We start from the raw sequence: 17,340 nt of genomic DNA, 5'->3' as shown, positions 1-17,340 counted from the left end.
CACTCAGAGGCCACGTTCTTCTTCAAAGAGAGGGGTAACTGGGCCAGATTCCAGGTATAGAGGTCAGAAGTCTGCCCGTGAAGCCTGCCATTCAGACTTCGGTCAGAGCTGCCTTGTCTGACCCTGCTACCTCCTTTCCGGAGCCCCTCTTAATGATGGCACCATGTTGAGACCCAGCGAACTTGGTCCTTGGAGAACTACTCGCCCTTCATTGCTGCTCCTTGGGGCTTCTGTCGCTTCTCATTGTCTACTCGCTCCTTCCCGCCCACTCAGCTCAGGGGCAGAAATTCCACCTACTCTGCCCTGTTCCAATTCTGTCGTCTCCCCAGGATCAAAGTATGCGGCAGAATATGCCACCTTTAAGTGGTCTCCTTCTGCCCACCGGTTTCTCTTGAGTTCAGGAAAAATATTTAAAACAAAGCAAAACAAAAACCAAAAAATAAAAATAAACACTCTCCCCCCCTCCCCCTCCCCCCTCCCCCTCCCCCCTCTCCCCCTCCCCCTCTCCTTTTTTTTTTGTGTACAGTGATGCCCTGGACCACTGAGTGCCCAGGTAGAGGGGAATGGGCTAGTTTCCCTGTGTAATTGCTTAGCAGGGTAAGTGGCTGATGGGAAGTGTGTGCTCATTTGCACAGTCCATGCCCCCAGGGCTCCCCCCACCCCAGGCCATTTACTGACCTGGTCTTTCATTTTCACTCACTGTCCCTAACATCCTGACTCCCTCCCTCCCCCATCCCTCCCTTCAATAGGTGTGCATGTGCATGAGCCTCGGAGGTCGGAGCAGAGAGTTGGAACCCGTGCAACCGGAGTTACAGGACATTTCTCTGTATAGCTCTGACTGTCTTGGAACTCACTCTGTAGACCAGGCTGGCCTTGAGCTCAGAAATTCGCCTGCCTCTGCCTCCCAAGTGCTGGGATTAAAGGCGTGGCCACCTCTCCCGGCCTGGGCATCAGATCTTAATACAGATGGTTGTGAGCCACCATGTGGTTGCTGGGATTTGAATTCAGGACCTTCGGAAGAGCAGTCAGTGCTTTTACCTGCTAAGTCATCTCATTTTTAAGTGTCTCTGCCACCTGTGACTTCTCTCGCTCAGAAAATGACAGCAGGCAGCACTCTGCAAGATGCCCTTGCACAGGAGTGTTCCTGATCGATGAACTTGGTCAATAGATGATTGACAGGCTGGGGAGATGAAGTCAGTAAGGTGCTTACAGTGCACACACAGGGACCTGAGTTCAATCCTCCAGATCCCATGTCAAAAGTTAGACGTGGTGATATGTACTAGTAACTCCAGTACGGAGATAGGCTGATGGCCAGCCAGCCTAGACTATTTGGTAAGCCCCAGTTACAGTGAGAGACTTTGTGTCAATAAACAAGGTGGAGAACCTCTGAGGAAAGACAGACAAAGTTGTCCTGTAGCCTCCATATGTGTGTGCATACACAGGTGATGATTTACAAAGAAGGTATAACAGACCCCTAGGACCAGGCTGTCTCTGTCCCTGAGACCCAAAGGTGACTGCTGTGCATGCGAACTTCCCAACGATCTCTCCTGTGTGAGGAACATTCGCCACATCAGGGGACATCAGCAGGATTGCCACTATCCACCTGTATTCTTTTCTACCCTTTGCCTTTATAGCTGGCCTCTGCTTCCCGACTGTCACCAGAGCAAGAACAAGAAGCAGACTCCTGTCCCTGCTGGGCTACAGGGAGATGTCAGTTTCGTAAGAATCTAAACAAACCAGGCACTCAGGAGGCAGAGGCAGGAGGATCTCTTGAGTTCGAGGTCAGCCTGGTCTACAGATCAAGTTCCAGGACAGCTAGAGCTACACAAGGAAACCCTGTTTCAAAAACAAAGGAAGGAAAGAGAGAGTGAGAGAGGGGGGGAGGGAGGGAGAAAGGAAGGAAGGAAGGAAGGAAGGAAGGAAGGAAGGAAGGAAGGAAGGAAGGAAGGAAGGAAGGGGAAAGAAGGAAGGAAGAAAAGAAGGAAGGAAAGAAGAGAGAGGAAGGAAGGAAAGAAGGAAGAAAAGAAGAGAGGAAGGAAGGAAAGAAGGAAGGAAGAGAGAGAGGGAGAGAGGAAGGGAGGGAGGAAAGAAGGGAACAATTGTGGCCCATGTTCACACCCCAATTCCTGTATATGTGATTTTTTTTTTAGAAACAACTAGAGGCCCTGCCCCCTCTCTTCCCCTCTCTGTTCCCCCTCAAAGCCTAAGGAAAGAATGCTGCTGTAAACAGTTACCCACACAGTTCCCTGGCACTAGGGGTTTCCATTTCCTGTTCTAAATGTAGTGTCTGCATGAGCCAAGTGGAGTTGGTCCCCAAGTTCAGGAAGATGTTTTAGATTCTTACATTTTAATGATCCCAGCATTCCACCTTGGGAGCTATCGCCACTCAAGCATGCCTCCCATGAGTATAGCCAGTGATCTCTGAGAGGGACCCTGGCTGGCACGGCAGCGTGTATTTATGGACTGGACACCAGATAAAAGTCCATGGCAAAGGGACTCAGCAGATGCAGCGTGTGGACACAGGGTATGCAGAGCACATGTAGCCTGTTCTTGAAGAAGCCATTTACCCAGAACTCGGCTCCCAGCTGGGGCAGTCTGGAGTTAGAGTTTCATCCCGGGACCAGGACTATGTACCCTCCTGGACATGGTTAACCTCATAGGAGCTATGTTTGTACATCATCTCCCCACAGAAGTACAGGAACTAGTCACCTCAAAATCCATCACCTCTTACTTGTTGCCTTCGCTCAGCAAGATGTGAAGAGGCTCAGGGGTGAATCCCTGTGTTACATACACTGAAGATCTGGCTTGTCAGCTCTGCTGTGTGCTCTGCTGTCCTGAGCATCGCTGACACTGTCCAGGGATGTGGGTGCTGTACCCACTCCCAGGTGTTTGCATGAAGCTACATGCTGTGGGTCATGTGTCACACATGAAAATAATGCACATATGCATGCATGCATGTGCCTATATACAGGCAGACTTCGATAGAGCCTTCCCTTTCTGGTGGTCCATGTTAATGAAGTCACCTGTCATTTGCTTTGAAACTAAAGAAAGGATCCTGGTGTCTCTCAAAGATTGAGGTGAGAAAGGGAGGTCTTAGCTCCAGATCAGACAGATTTGGTGTCTCATTGACCTGGTTCCTACATCTGACCCCAACTCATACTCCAGTTGTCTCCCTGTGACACAGAAATGCTCTGTGGCTCTGAGGGCATTGATTCCCTGCTCTTCTTGGGACAAAGGTGGCTCTCTGCACGTCTCACCTCACAAAGTGCCAGAGTCAGGGTCCCAGTTATCATAAAGCTAGCTGCTCCCCAATTCAAAGTAAGGGAAAAGTTCATGGTGAGGTCCAAAGATGAGCTCTCCTCCTCCTCCTCCTCCTCCTCCTCCTGCTTCTACTCTCAGATTAGATAATGACCCAGATGTGTGTGCAGTAAAACTGGTGAACATGTCCCTACACCCTGACAGCCCCTTGGAGTAGTTAGCCCTATTCTCAATAATTTGGGATGTAAGTTAGCCAAAAGAAACTTGTTGTTGCTGTTGTTGAAAATAATAGATCTCCATTTATCTACGTGCTGGTAACCAGGTGGCTTTCGGGAGCTAGAAGTGACACAGATTGGGTTAAGGGACACAGACTACTTCCTCCTGAGCTCAACCTCCCCTCAAAACTCAGGAGTTCTCTGCTCGCCCGCATGGCCTTCATGAGTGCTAGTGTGGCATGCTGAAATGGAATTTACATTTTCAGAGGTTTGTCCGGATGGCCAAAATGTAAGAAAGGTGACAATGAGCCAGAGAAGCAAAGGCTCGGCCTCACCAGGCTGAGGCTGCTTATTGAACAGCAAGGAGCCCCAACTTTTCTGAGCGATGAATGTCAGGCAACTTTAGAGGGGCTGGGGGTGGGGTGAGGTGCGCTTAAGTTCTCTTAATCACTGAGCCATGTCCATAGCAGGGAATGGCAGCAGCTCTTCATAGTCTGTACTATCTTTAAATCTGCATATATTTGTGTGTGTTCGTGTGCGCGCAAGCAGGTGCACACGTGCCACGGTGTGTATATGGTGTTCATACTCACCTCTACCGAATTTTGAGACAGGATCTCACTGTTGTTTAACCTGTCTGTTCCCCCAGGCTAGCCGGCCTTTGGTTTTCCTATGGCCTCTCCCATCTCTGCCTTTCATCTCTCAGTAGGAACTCTAGGATTACAGACAAGCGCACTATTCCTTCTAAGTTTTATGTAGATTCTGGGGTTTCAAGCTCAGGTCTGCCCACTTGTACAGCAAGTGCTTTGCCCACAGAGCCATCTCTCCCAGCCCTCACAATATTCTTTTAGTCCCATCTCTTGGCTTCTCCTGGTCACAGCCCCATCTTTAAATGTTCATCTACCTTTTCTGAGTGTCTTGAAGATTCACATCTGGGGTGTAGGCTCTTTATGTCATATTAGCAAAATCTAAATTTCCACACAGGAAGTTTTTAGAAACCAATAGACCATGTTACTCTTACTGATAGATGGTGCCAGGTTCCAAGACAGATTTTTCTCATCTGTGTTTGAGTTATTCATGCTGCTATCCATTCTAGTCACTTTTTGCTTGACACATGCAAAACACTCAGTTAGAGACACTATATTTTTAAACCTTCTAAAATAATTTGGTCATGGATAGAGAGATGGCTCAGCTGTTAACATGTCTCTTGGGGAGCACTGGAGTTGGGTTCCCAGCACCCACATCCTATAGTTTACAGCCACTTACAACTCCAGCTCCAAAGAATCCAATGGCTCTGGCCTCCACAGGCACATGGGGTACAAACCCCATCCGCCCACCCCACCCCCACCCCCACCCCCACACACACATATACACATATATTGGCCTCGAACTCAGAAATCCACCTGCCTCTGCTTCCCAAGTGCTGGGATTAAAGGCGTGTGCCACCACCGCCTAGCTAATAAAATCTTTAAAAATAAAACAATTTGCTAATAAAAGTGTTCAAGATAAAAATAAAGGCCCCATTAAAAGTGAATAATACAAGCTTCCGAACAGGAACAACAACAACATCAAAAGACAACAAACCAACCCACAAACAAGGGCTTTCTGGTGTGCTCTGCTATCCTGTTTGCCTTTGTAAGCCTGTTCTGCCATCGAGCATTGAAATCTCACCAGGACTCAGGCTCTTAGTCCCTGCTATACAAATAGAGTCATGTTTCCCAGACTAAGGGGCAATCACTTTTTCTTTCTCTTGGGAAATAAGGGCTTAGTATGTAACACTGACCTCAGGCTGCTACTATGTGTGTATTTCACAGCAGAAAAAAATGTATCTCCCAAACTAGTCTGCAATTGTGACAGTTATCTATTCTTTCTTCATTCCCCCTCCCCTCCCCCCACAGTAAAGCCTGGACCACCCACATGCACTGTGGGTCAGGAAGGGTGAGCACAGGGGTGACGGACAGTTGCCTAGCTACCAACAGGTGCATCCACTTGGAACACATTCCTTGCAAAGTATGTGCTATTTGTCCACAGCTTTCTTATAACTACTCTCAAATCCAGTATCTTAGTTCCAGAGGTCTAGAGGTGCTTTGCAGCCCTGTGGACAGTAATCAGCAACTCACCTTCCACCTTTGTCCCTCTAGTGTCCTGCTATCGCTTTGGGTGGTCCTTATCTTCCTGTAGGTTTGGTTTTGTTTTTATGTTTTGGCAGCTGTTCATTATTGAGGCTATGTGATTATGAATTATCCACGTATGTTCTATTGTAGGTCTAGCTGCCCAGAAGTCCCAAGTTTGGGTCCTCCTCTAAGTCTTAGGGAGGGTCCCGAAATCATAAAAACAGTTTTCTTTTCCTGGAAATGCTGGTGCTGCCCAGAAAGAAGCTAACACTTGCCAGCTTGGTTTCCTTTTTGATGTTTGTGACTGTTGAGTCTCAACCAACCAGCTCCTTCCTGACAGAAAGACACAAGCCAGAGACTGTTCCAGGGCTTTCTTCCAGCCTCATTTCAGAAAAGCACACGCTCATGCTGAGTGTGTGCTTTTCTGAGGTGGACATATCTTTGGGATATTTGTGGAGCCCTGTGCAGCAGTGGCCACTTCAAGAGGCTCAGCATTTTCCACTGTCGGGGTGATATTTTTAAATTTTGGATCCAGTGGGTGCCAGAAGGTTTTTTTTTGGTTGGTTGGTTTTTTTATTTTGTGTTTGGTTTTATTTTCCTTTCCTCCTTTATGGATTTGGCCAGTGAGAACCCTTTGAAGGCCAAAGAGAAGGCTCAGGGTACAAAGATGATGGACAGATCCCTGGCTCGGGGCAAAAGCTGCCAAGCCTGAGGACCTGAGTTCAATTCCTGAGTCCCACACAGAAAACAAACAAACAAACCCCAACAGTTCCACAAAGTTGTTCTCTGACAAGTGCATGGTGGCACACACTTGTGCTCCCTACAGGGAGAGAAAATAAATGAATAAAATGTAATAAAAAATACAAAAAAGTGGAAAAGAAAACCCTTGGGACCTGCAGGGAGAAAGGGTGGCATAATGTGCTTAGAGCACTGGGGGAGACATGATCAGACAGGCCCGGAGTCAGGCCGCCATCTTTCCATAGAGCCTGGGTCTGAAGATGCTTGCTGTTTTGCTAGAAAGTTAAAGGAATATTTAGATTGTTCAGGAGGCTTACAAAGCCTCACATGAAAAACCAGGCAGTATTCACTGTAGACTGCTGGGTGGAAGACTCTGTATGTTTGTCATAGCTAATCACAAAGCAAATACCATGTGTTGAGATTAATATGACTCCACCCCTAAGGACTCCCTCCCCTGAGGAACCCTAGCACTGAAGACCTCTCCCCTGGGTACCCCATGTCTGAGAACCCTCCCCCCTGGTGACCTCACCCTTGAGAACCTCACTCACCCCATGAATCCTAGCCCCAAGGACCCCACTCCTGAATACCTCACCCCTGAGAACCTCCAACTCTGAGTCCCTGGGTGACCCCATTCCTGGTGACCTTACTGCTGAGGATTTACCTCCATTTGTGGTGACCCTACCCTGTCAACCCCCACCTCTGGTGACCCATACTACCAAGAATTCCAACAGAAAGCTAACATGAAGGCAAAAAATCACAGTCTAGACCCATTTCTTTTTTTCTTGAACTTTATTGAGGCATAATTGACATTAAAAAAATTACAGGGTTTGGTGGATACACACCTAAGTTTGTTCTTTAAGCTTTGCAAAATGCTAATATTTTAATTGCATCTCTTTTTCTGCAAAGTTATCATTGGTAGAATCCTTAGGGGTGGCACCCTCTGGGCTAGGGTTCGTCAGGGGTGGGAGGCCTTGAGGTGGGGTCATCTAGACCTCAACAGACAGTATTTGTGACTAGCTATGGAAAACACACAGAGTCATGAACCCAAATAACTTAAATTGAACAAACAGTGCATGGCTCTCCACAAAGGGTGGGAAGATTAGATGTCAAACCTGCGACCAATGGCTAAGTGAAACATGCCTATTTAACATCTCAAAGTGAGCCTGGCTGCCAGGTTCTCCCAGCATCCCTTAGTCCATACTGGTTTCATGGTATAGCTGCCGTTCCCTATATACTCCAACTGCTAACACAGTCTTTTTGTCTACCCTTTACCTTCCTGGCCTTTTGGTCTCCTGGTCTCCTGACTCTCCCCTCCCCTTCTCCTCACACGACCCAGCTCAGGGTCCTGTTCACTCTGGACTCTTCTAGATGTCCTTGCCTGGCTCTGCTCTCCCTCGCATCTACAATTAACCTTCTCCTCTATCATACCTAGGAGCAGTCATGGTCTCCTTTTTTTCTTTTTTTCTTCCCCCCACCCTCCAATCAAGGGTCTGAATGATCTAAATTATTGATGGAAATTTCATACAAAGAAAAACCTCCCTTTGCCAGGGTAGTGGCAGCTTTTACTCCAATACCCAGGAGGCAGAGGCAGGCCTGTGAGTTCAAGGCTACATAGTGAGTTCCAGAGTTGGGTAGCCAGGACTACACAATGAGACCCTATGTCAGACAGAGAGAGAGAGAGAGAGAGAGAGAGAGAGAGAGAGAGAATACCTCCCTTCAACTTTAAAAGAAAATTAAATTTTATGAGTGCTCTAGCTGCATGCCAGAAGAGGGTACCAAGTCCTATCACAGATGGTTGTGAACCACCATTTGGTGGCTGGGAACTGAACTTAGGACCTCTGGAAGAGCAACCAGTGCTCTTAACCTCTGAGCCATCTCCCCAGCCCTTCCCTCCATCTTTTATTTTAGAGTGTAATCTGTATGAGCAAGGCATGCTGAACACTCGTGAGAGTGAGCAGTGCACACTGACTCTCACAGTTTTCCCTCTCTCACAGTTTTCTTACTGTATCTCAGAGTTAACCATGCCATCTTAGCTTTACTATGGCATCACTGGTTTTATCTCATGGTTTGGTTTCCCCACACTTGTCACACGCAAATCAGCCCCATGTTCATTTGTTTAGCAGAAACAGTCTCAAGCTGTGCCCCACGTCCCTTGGCACAGCCCCAGCTGTGCCATGTATTCAGTAAAATCTAGCATTTATTCTGTTCCTCTGTGCAGCACTATAACTCTACTTAAAAATAACTGAATTGTATTCTTTAGGATATGTATGAAAATATACTTTCATCTTGAGTTGACGTAGATCAGCAGTGACTCACTAGGTGCATTGTGTCTACATCTAGCGGTTTGCATCTAGGAAGGAGTCTACCGAGACATAGGTGTTATCCCTCATCTTCTGTCTGGTTGTCAGGCAACAGCTTGGGTGCCCCACCCCTATCAAGGAATGTTTGAATTGTTTATAGGCTTGTCCATGGTTTTTTTGTTTTGTTTTGTTTTTGTTTTTGTTCGTTTGTTTGTTTGTTTGTTTGTTTGTTTTTCAAGACAGGGTTTCTTTGTATAGCCTTGGCTGTCCTGGAACTCACTCTGTAGACCAGGCTGGCCTCTGCCTGCCTCTGCCTCCTGAGTGCTGGGATTAAAGATGTGTGCCACCACCACACCCGGCTCTTGACCATGTTTCTTTTTTTTTTTTTTTTTAATTTATTTATTAAAGATACCGTAGCTGTCTTCAGACACTCCTGAAGAGGGCGTCAGATCTTGTTATAGGTGGTTGTGAGCCATCATGTGGTTGCTGGGATTTGAACTCGGGACCTTTGGAAGCAGTCAGTGCTCTTAACCACTGAGCCATCTCTCCAGCCCTTGACCATGTTTCTTAAGGATTTGTTTTCATGTTTAATTATGAGTCTATGTGTCTGTGTGGGGTTATGTGCTTGTGAGTGCAGATGCCCTTGGTGGCCAGAAGAGGGCATCAGACCCCACGCCACCTCTACCTCCACCCCCACCCCCAGAGCTGGAGTTATAAGAAATTGTGAGTTGTCTGGCATGGGCGCTGAGAACCAAACTCTTGTCCTATATGAGGATAGTATGTGCTCTTAAATCTCTGAGCCATCTTTCCAGTCCCTAGACACAATCAATCTTAAAAAGTCCCACAGCTGATAACCCAAAACCTAATATACCTGTTTGCGCTGTCTGGCAATATTTAAAGAGTGTCAAAGAGTAACTGCATGTATAATTTTCTCAGAGGTCACACCACGGGCTGTGTCATGATTTTGTGTTGACACCAACACTGCATCACAGAAACTGCTTATCTACAATCTCACATGCAAATTCGACTTCCTGAAAGTGGCATGGCTGCTAATTTACATTTCAGCCTCTGGATGGAAGACTGAGTATCTTTGCGCATGATTAAGGAAATTCTGTATTTTGGGTGAGGACTTCCTTGTCAACCACTAGTTTCTTTCCTCTAATTTCCTACCGTCATGATCCATGCACGAAGCATTGTCTGTTAACGTGTGAGGACTCTCCAGTGTGCAAACCTCAGACTGCATCCCTGTCTTGGGTAATGGCACCTCTGCAGAAGGGCTGCAGCAAATACTGTGACTCAGGCGATGGGTCCCCACTGTTTTCTGTTACACTCTGTTATACGAACCATATACAAACCATATATATGAAAACTGTAAATGATATCATCAGCCTGGGAGTGTTCTCAGCAAAGCAGCACAAAATCAAGTCGTGTGGTGGATATATATATTTTTCAAAAAAAAAAAAATCTTCCAAGTATGGTAGTGTATACCTTTAATCCCAGCACTCAAGAGGCAGAGGCAGAGGCAGGAGGATTTCTGTGTGAGTTCAAGGCCAGCCTGGTCTACTTCTGTAGAGAAGGAGATCCAAGAGAGCCATAGTAAGACCCTGTCTAAAAACAGTCATTTCTGAAAACTCCTTGCCCAGAGAGTTCACACTAGCACATTGTACAAGACTCGTGTTAGGAGGGACATAATGCTGATCCCTCTATTTCCCCCAAGGGTCACAAAGCCTATGAGATATCACAGCCTGACCAGGGTGCTTCAGGAATGCCCTCAGTCGTCTCTCCAGCGTCCTGAAGACACTAAAGTCACCTAAGTCCCAGGCCAACTGCCTCACTCTCTCCATCTTTAGAACCTTACTCAGAGTCCACACTGTCCTGCAAAAAGACTTTTTTCTTAAGTAGAACTTTAGCATCCTCTGTCACTGTGTCAAGAAAATAATTTTGCATATAGTAACTCTTTCTAAAGTAAAGGCCAGTGGCTACGAATCCGCCAGTGACGGCAAAAATTTTCTCCATGGTTTTCACCAGCTTGTCCGCCACAGATTCATTCGGCTCACTTGACAGCAAATGGGGTGACTTAATGGTGGACTCCAGCTCCTCCACAGACATGGACCACTCCTTGGCCATGTTTTCCAGCGACTCATCATCTAGCCCAAAGCAAGCCCTGTAGTGGCTCAGGATCTTCTCAAATTCCTCAATGTCGTCATTGAAGAATGACATCATGGGGATGGTGGCCGACGCTCCAGCCTTCAGAGCCTCCAGCCAGATTGTCTGTTTCAGGACATCTCTCCTGCGATCAATAGCAGGCTCAGTAATGGTAGGGAGGCACTGCACGAAGATGTGGCGCTTGTGTGCTGGCAGCTCTTCCAAAAGGGTGGACTCCAGGCTAGGAAAATCAAACTGTGCTACCTCAAAGCTTGAGACTAAGAAGACACGAGTAGAGGCTGCGTTAGCATTCTGCAGATTCTTTACACAGTCACTTCGGATCACCTCCAGGATTTTCTCCCTATTGTAGGAACTGGGTTTAGCTTTCTTCTCATTCCACAAATCACTGTCAATTTTGGTCCGAACAAAGTAGAACTTCTTTTTCATTTTTTTGATTGCTTCAGCCAGCTGGGCTTCATTATCTCTAAAGCGAGCAGATGAGATGATCAGGAAAAAATCATACTCCTGGAACTTCATTTTCTTCAGATATTCTTCTGGTTTGAAGTTAGTTGTCCCAACCCCAGGGAGATCCCAGATGGTCACATTAGGGAACTTAGGGTGGGTGTATTTCTTCCTGTCCTTGGTTGTCTCCACCGCTCCACTCTCAGCTGACTCACTTTCCTCATGTCCTATTCCCCGAAGGGCATTAATGAACGTGGACTTCCCTGCCCCTGTCTCCCCTGTCACAGCGATGTTCAGGGGGGCTTTCTCAATGTCTGTCAAGGCAGCATTGATTATAGAAATCACCTTCTGGATGTCTCCTTCTTGGATACATGACTGAATTGAATCGATGGTCTCCTTAGAAATGATTTTGCTTTCCATCTTGAAATTCTTGAAGAATTCAGTAAGGCTGGAGGCCATATTGTGAGCCTTTGCATCGGGTTTAGAAGAAGACTGACCCATGGTTGTGGGCACACAGGACACTGGAGGGAAGGCAGAAGTGGGAAAGAAGGCCAAAGGTTAGGACGTCACAGAAGCGCTCAACTCTGCAGGTGGGGCAGAAGCTGCTCTCTAGGTCTGGGAGCATTTCCCTGCTCAGTTCACTGATGTTTCTAGGACCTGGCTGCTTTGTTTCCTTGAGAGATTGCTCATTAATTGCAATATTTGATTTCTCACGCCAAGCTTTCTAGACTAGATAATTTTTCATAGTTTTAAATTTTCATTTTTTTGAAAAAAGAAAAATTGGGACACAGCACCATCTAATAAGCAAAAGGAGAAATGCCACCATCCTGCAGTCCATTTGTGCTGTGACAGTCTCTGACTTTGAGACAATCCTGGAGAGTGAGGGTGTAACGCAGAGGCACACAGTTTGTCTAGCTTGCACCAAGTCCTAGGTTCAATCTCCACTACCACATACACACAACAGTCATGGCTTACTACAAAGTTGTAAGACAGTAAGACAGTGTGGGGTTGTGGAAAAAGTACACAAATACAACTGTAAAATAAGAGTCCCACTGGTGAGATGACTCAGAAGCTAAGGGTGCTTGCTGCTCTTGCATGGAACCAAGTTCAATTCCCAATACCCGGATCAAGTGGCTCTGAACCACCTGTGACTACAGCTGCAGGGGATCTGACGCCCTCTTCTGGACTCTGAGGGCATCTGCACTCACATGCACACATCCCCATGAATACAAACACACATAGACATAAATTAAAAAATGAAATGAATCTTAGAACTAAATCCTACTTCTTCTCTATAAAAGCCTGTAGTACCAGGACACTGACAAGATTGGGAGAAAACATTTGCAAAGGTCACAGTCACATCTAGTAAAAGATTGTGACCCAAAATGTATAAATAACTCTTGAAACTGAACAATAAAAACAACACTGGGCTGTGCTGATTCACACCTTTAATTCCAGCATTTGGGAGGCAGAGGCAGGTGAACCTCTGAATCTGAGGTTAGCCTGGTCTACAGAGTGAGTTCCAGGACAGCCAGGGCTAACCCCAGGCACACTATCTCAAAAAAAAAAAAAAAAAAAAAAAAAAACCAACCAAAAAAAAAAAACAAAAAAAAAAAAAACTAAAATAAAAATGAAAAACATAAAATGGACCACTCACTTTGGAAGACTACATGGCAGTTTCTTTAGCAGTAAATTAAACACAGTCAACATACAGGCTTCTTGACAGTCATATGTTTGTTCCCTCATGGACCTGCAACTGAATGTTTCCAGAGGGTTTGTACATAATTACAAACCTTGTAAGTAGCCAAAGTGCCCCTTTTGTAAGTGAATGAACTAAACAGCTATGGAGTCGCCAAGACAACCACATACGATTCAGACGTATAAGAGCTGAACTGTTAAGCCACGAAAAGACTGAGTGGAAGACATCACCCGCAGAGACAACACAACTCCGATAGCATTCACATGTGCTGAGTGACCCTCTGTATACAGCAAAATTATGGAAAAAAAGTCAAGTCAGTAATGTCCCAGCTTGTAGGAGCCTAAATGAAAAGGCCGGGTGGAGGGCAGTGGTAATACTTATGTGACACTATAACTGGGTGTGTGCTGAGATGCATCTCGGATGGATACAATGTGGTGGAAATTGTCATGTAGTCTTTGGACCTTGCCTGGGAACATGTCACCATTCTGGTGGGGAATGCCGGTGATGGGTGAAAGAGACCATGCACATGTAGGGTAGCAGTATAAGTCACTACCTTTTCTTTTCCCTCTGTGGAACTAAAACTTCTCTTAAAGAGTGAAATCTTAATTAAAAAGAAAACAAAACAAAACAAGCACCAAACACTAAAGTAAAGACCTTTAAACCCTTTGGAATATTTAATGAAATTCTTTTAAATTACATTTTATTTATTTTGTGTGTGTATGGGGGTGTGGTGCACATGCAGGGGTGAAATAACTTGTGAGAGTCAGTCCTCTCTCTCTACCACGTGGAGCCTGGAGATGGAATTCAAGTCATCAGGCTGTGTCCAGTGCCTTCCTCTACTAAGTCATCTCATCCTTCAGTGGGATTTTCTAAGAGTTAGTCTACCTGAGCTGAGACCCCAGTCCTCACCCTGTTCCATCTTGTGTGTAAAAGAGTTCAAACATATGCCAGGAAGTCACCTAGGGGACTGACTGCCGCAGAATGTGTTGCAGGTAGAAGAGACAGTGTGAATGATACACATAGGGGTTGAAGAGGACATTTGCCAGTCACGCAAAGAAGATTCCTCTGCCACTTTGGAACTCACATGACTTCTCAGGACACAGACGATTTTGACATAGGACACAAGAGGAAATCACACACTCAGGACTAAACATAATGAATGAGATGCAAATCCTCTATACTGAACCTCATAGAGAGAGGGGAAATTTGCTAGATCAGGAAACCAGACCACCCCAAGTCAGAGTGGATATTGGGGCAGAAGGTGGGCAGAAGGAAGCTGTGAGGGGCAGGTACTTTCACTGGGGCCTCCCTGGCAGCCAATGTTACAGAAAGAGGAGAAAGGAATAGGGTAGTTTGGGGAAGAACTCATCTGAGCATGTATACAGATCCAGTTGGGTGTGTGTCTGATCAGAGATGGCAAAAATTGTCCTTAACAAAACTAGAGACATCTGGCCTGTCATTGGATAGGTGAGGGAGTTGTCAGCCACCATGAGTATGAGTGAGTATCCAGCATGAATACCCAAACGCATATTCCTGTGTGGATACACACACAGAGCAGACGGAGAATTCTTAGGCACCTGACATGTGCCGACAGCATCCCACCGTGTGGCAACTCTGAGTAGCAGTGCTAAGTCTTAGAAGGAGCATGTCTGGGTACAAAAAGGGTAGACTCCTAGAACCTTGTCTTCTAACTGTTGAGAGTGCATCTATCCACTGAGAAGAGACCAGGGCAAAAGGAGACAGAAGGCTGGGAATGTGTCCCATGAACCTCAAGGGTGCTTCCGTACACTGCTTCACTTCATCCCGACAACCCTGCAAGCAAAGGGTAGTGATGCTCGCTTAAAAGTAAGCACTTTTGTTTTGGTGGAGTCCTAAGGGTTGAACCCATGGCCTTGTGCATGCCAAACAAGTACTCTACCACCGAGTCGCACCCCCAATCTTCTCCACTTTAAAATTAAGGATCAAAGAAACTGAAAAGTGAAGACACATGCAGGAGGAAGTCCTACTGTTGACTAAGTTCAGTGCTGGGATCCAAGGCTGAGGTTTGGCCCTCTGAGCTCAGAGTCCTTTGTAGAGGCCAAGGCAAGCCTACAGTTTGGTGGAGAAATCAAAGTTTAGGGAGACAGGAGGACTCCAGAGTTTGTGCTTAGATAATGTCCCTTGTCTTCCAAGTAAAAGGTGTTGGATATTAGATAGATAGATGGTGTCTGGTGTCAGGTGATCTCCAATAAAATCCCTATCCATCAACATCCCTGTCTTTTCCATAGCCTGGATATGACTGCTTCCTAAAAATATCCCATAGATTCAGTTCTCTGAATGGCTTTTAGCTGCCCTCAGCCCATCCTGCCTCTCAGCCTAAGCCTATGGTTCCCCAACCACACCAAGCATGCCTGCAGTTCCACCCCCAGACCTACAGCCTATCATCCTGTTTGTAGACCTATATTAATTTAAAATATATATATATCATCTCACTCACCAGCTCCTTTGAGAAAGAGGTTTCTGGCAGAAGCCTTGAGTCCAGTGAAGAGCTTCCGTCTGCACCAGGAACAGCAAATGCACACAGACCTGTACAGACCGGCGTTTGCTACTTGGAAGTCCAAGTGTGCTGCACTGTGTGACTACCACAGAAGAGACTGTGCTGTGTATAAAGAGCTCTGAGGTTTATCTCTAGCTGCTGCCCTGTCCTCACAGGAATCAAGCCAACAGAGGGAAGAGAACACTCTAACAGTGAAGAATAGGACCTGCCAAGAACATGAAACTGAAAGCAGATTTCTGAGAACATAGTAATTTCTAGGCATAGAAACTGAAAGCCACCGAGGCCATAGGCCGCAACGGTCAGCATGCTTTTGGCATGGTATAGAAGGGAGGGTGCAGGAACCCAGGCAGGAGGATGAAATGACTGAGGAGGAGAAGTTGTTTGTTTGTTTGTTTGTTTTTTAAGATTTATTTTATTTATTATATGTAAGTACACTGTAGCTGTCTTCAGACACTCCAGAAGAGGACGTCAGATCTCATTACGGATGGTTGTGAGCCACCATGTGGTTGTCAGGATTTGAACTCAGAACCTTTGGAAGAGCAGTCAGTGCTCTTAACCGCTGAGCCATCTCTCCAGCCCAGAGGAGTTTTATCTAGACCCCCAGACTGTATTCATGTCATCAGAGAGCTGAGCCAGAACTCAGAGCCCACAAACCCACTCATGGCCTTGCTCCCCCTGAACAACTAGTCTCCATGGTGATAATATAATGACGTGTTTGTTACGCCCCTTGACCTGGGTGCAGACTTTCCGAAAGGCTGTTTCCTAACTAACTCACTATAGGTGCCCAGCAAACCCGGAGATCCCACATAGGAAATAAAAACAAACATTTGCTCAGACTTGTTCTGGGTACTCAGAAAGTGCTAGATTTACAGCTTTAGTTTTATTGCAAAGAGAACATATACAGCAGGTCTAGGAGGGAGCACAGAACATCCCTCTCTTCCTCCCTGGAATCAGGGTAAGTACTCAATCCAAGAATATTGATACGTTCATCACTCACGAGGCTCCACTGAGCTTTATAATCCAGGGACTATGCCAGACTATGTCTCTAGGTTCCTTCCCCCACCCAGGTGACACTCTGTATCTGCCCACTACATACCAGTGACACACGGGTTCTCTAAATAGGAGTGGGGAATAGACCCAGTTGAGTTACGTTAATCCAGAAAAAGAAAAATTTCCAACATTGAAATAAAAACAATATCACTATATTAAACACTGAACAAGCCTGTTGCTGCTGTAACAAGCTGGATAGTGCAAACCCGTGATGGGGCTGCAGTTAAGAAGTTCAGGAATAGTTCCAGCAGGCTACAATCAAGGCATCTGCAGGGCTGGCCTGAGAATGGAACCCAGTAGGGAGAGTGCTTGCCTGGCATTCATAAAGCTACTGTTCTATCCACAGCACTGCTTAAAATGGGCACAGTGGCTCATACCTGTAATTCTAGCACTTGGGAGGAAGAGGCAGGAAGATCAAGGTCAAGGTAGTTCAAGGGTTAGTCTGGGCTACATAAAAATCTTCTCAATTGGTAAATAAGCATTAACTTTTCATAGTCTATAGTCAGAAATTGCCTTTTCATTCTGTAGTTCTGTGTAGTTCATATAAACAAGACAGATTCAGATTAAATATTAAATATTATTCTGGAAGCTGGCTAGACTCTCAGAGGGTCAGGAACACAGAATTAGTTTGGAACTTTTGAGAGGATCCCTAGCATTCCATACTCCTTGCTTTCACAACTGTTAAAACTGGAATGATGTGCCTGCTGCCCAAGTGCTAGTCCACTTTGGTTGCTATATTAAACTGTAAATACAATAGGACATTAATAAATGTGTCTTGTGGAGAGAGAGAGAGAGAGAGAGAGAGAGAGAGAGAGAGAGAGAGAGA

The 17,340-nt window shown here is 46.0% G+C and overlaps 1 protein-coding gene across 1 annotated transcript; it reads right to left on the bottom strand.

Moving 5' to 3' along the window:
• Positions 1-9,290: 9,290 nt before the first annotated feature.
• On the bottom strand, positions 9,291-15,646 carry Gm12250 (predicted gene 12250). The gene is made up of 2 exons (NM_001135115.1): positions 15,405-15,646; positions 9,291-11,750 (listed from the first exon to the last, which is right to left on the bottom strand). Exon 2 carries the CDS (start codon positions 11,728-11,730, stop codon positions 10,477-10,479), a length of 1,254 nt encoding a protein of 417 aa, NP_001128587.1. The 5' UTR covers positions 11,731-11,750; positions 15,405-15,646; the 3' UTR covers positions 9,291-10,476.
• Between the last annotated feature and the right edge of the window lie 1,694 nt (positions 15,647-17,340).

The sequence above is a fragment of the Mus musculus genome, chromosome 11 (genome assembly GCF_000001635.26).
Source record: "Mus musculus strain C57BL/6J chromosome 11, GRCm38.p6 C57BL/6J".
Taxonomy (NCBI): domain Eukaryota; kingdom Metazoa; phylum Chordata; class Mammalia; order Rodentia; family Muridae; genus Mus; species Mus musculus.
Note: the sequence above shows the minus strand (reverse complement) of the source record. Positions and strands in the feature narration are given on the sequence as shown.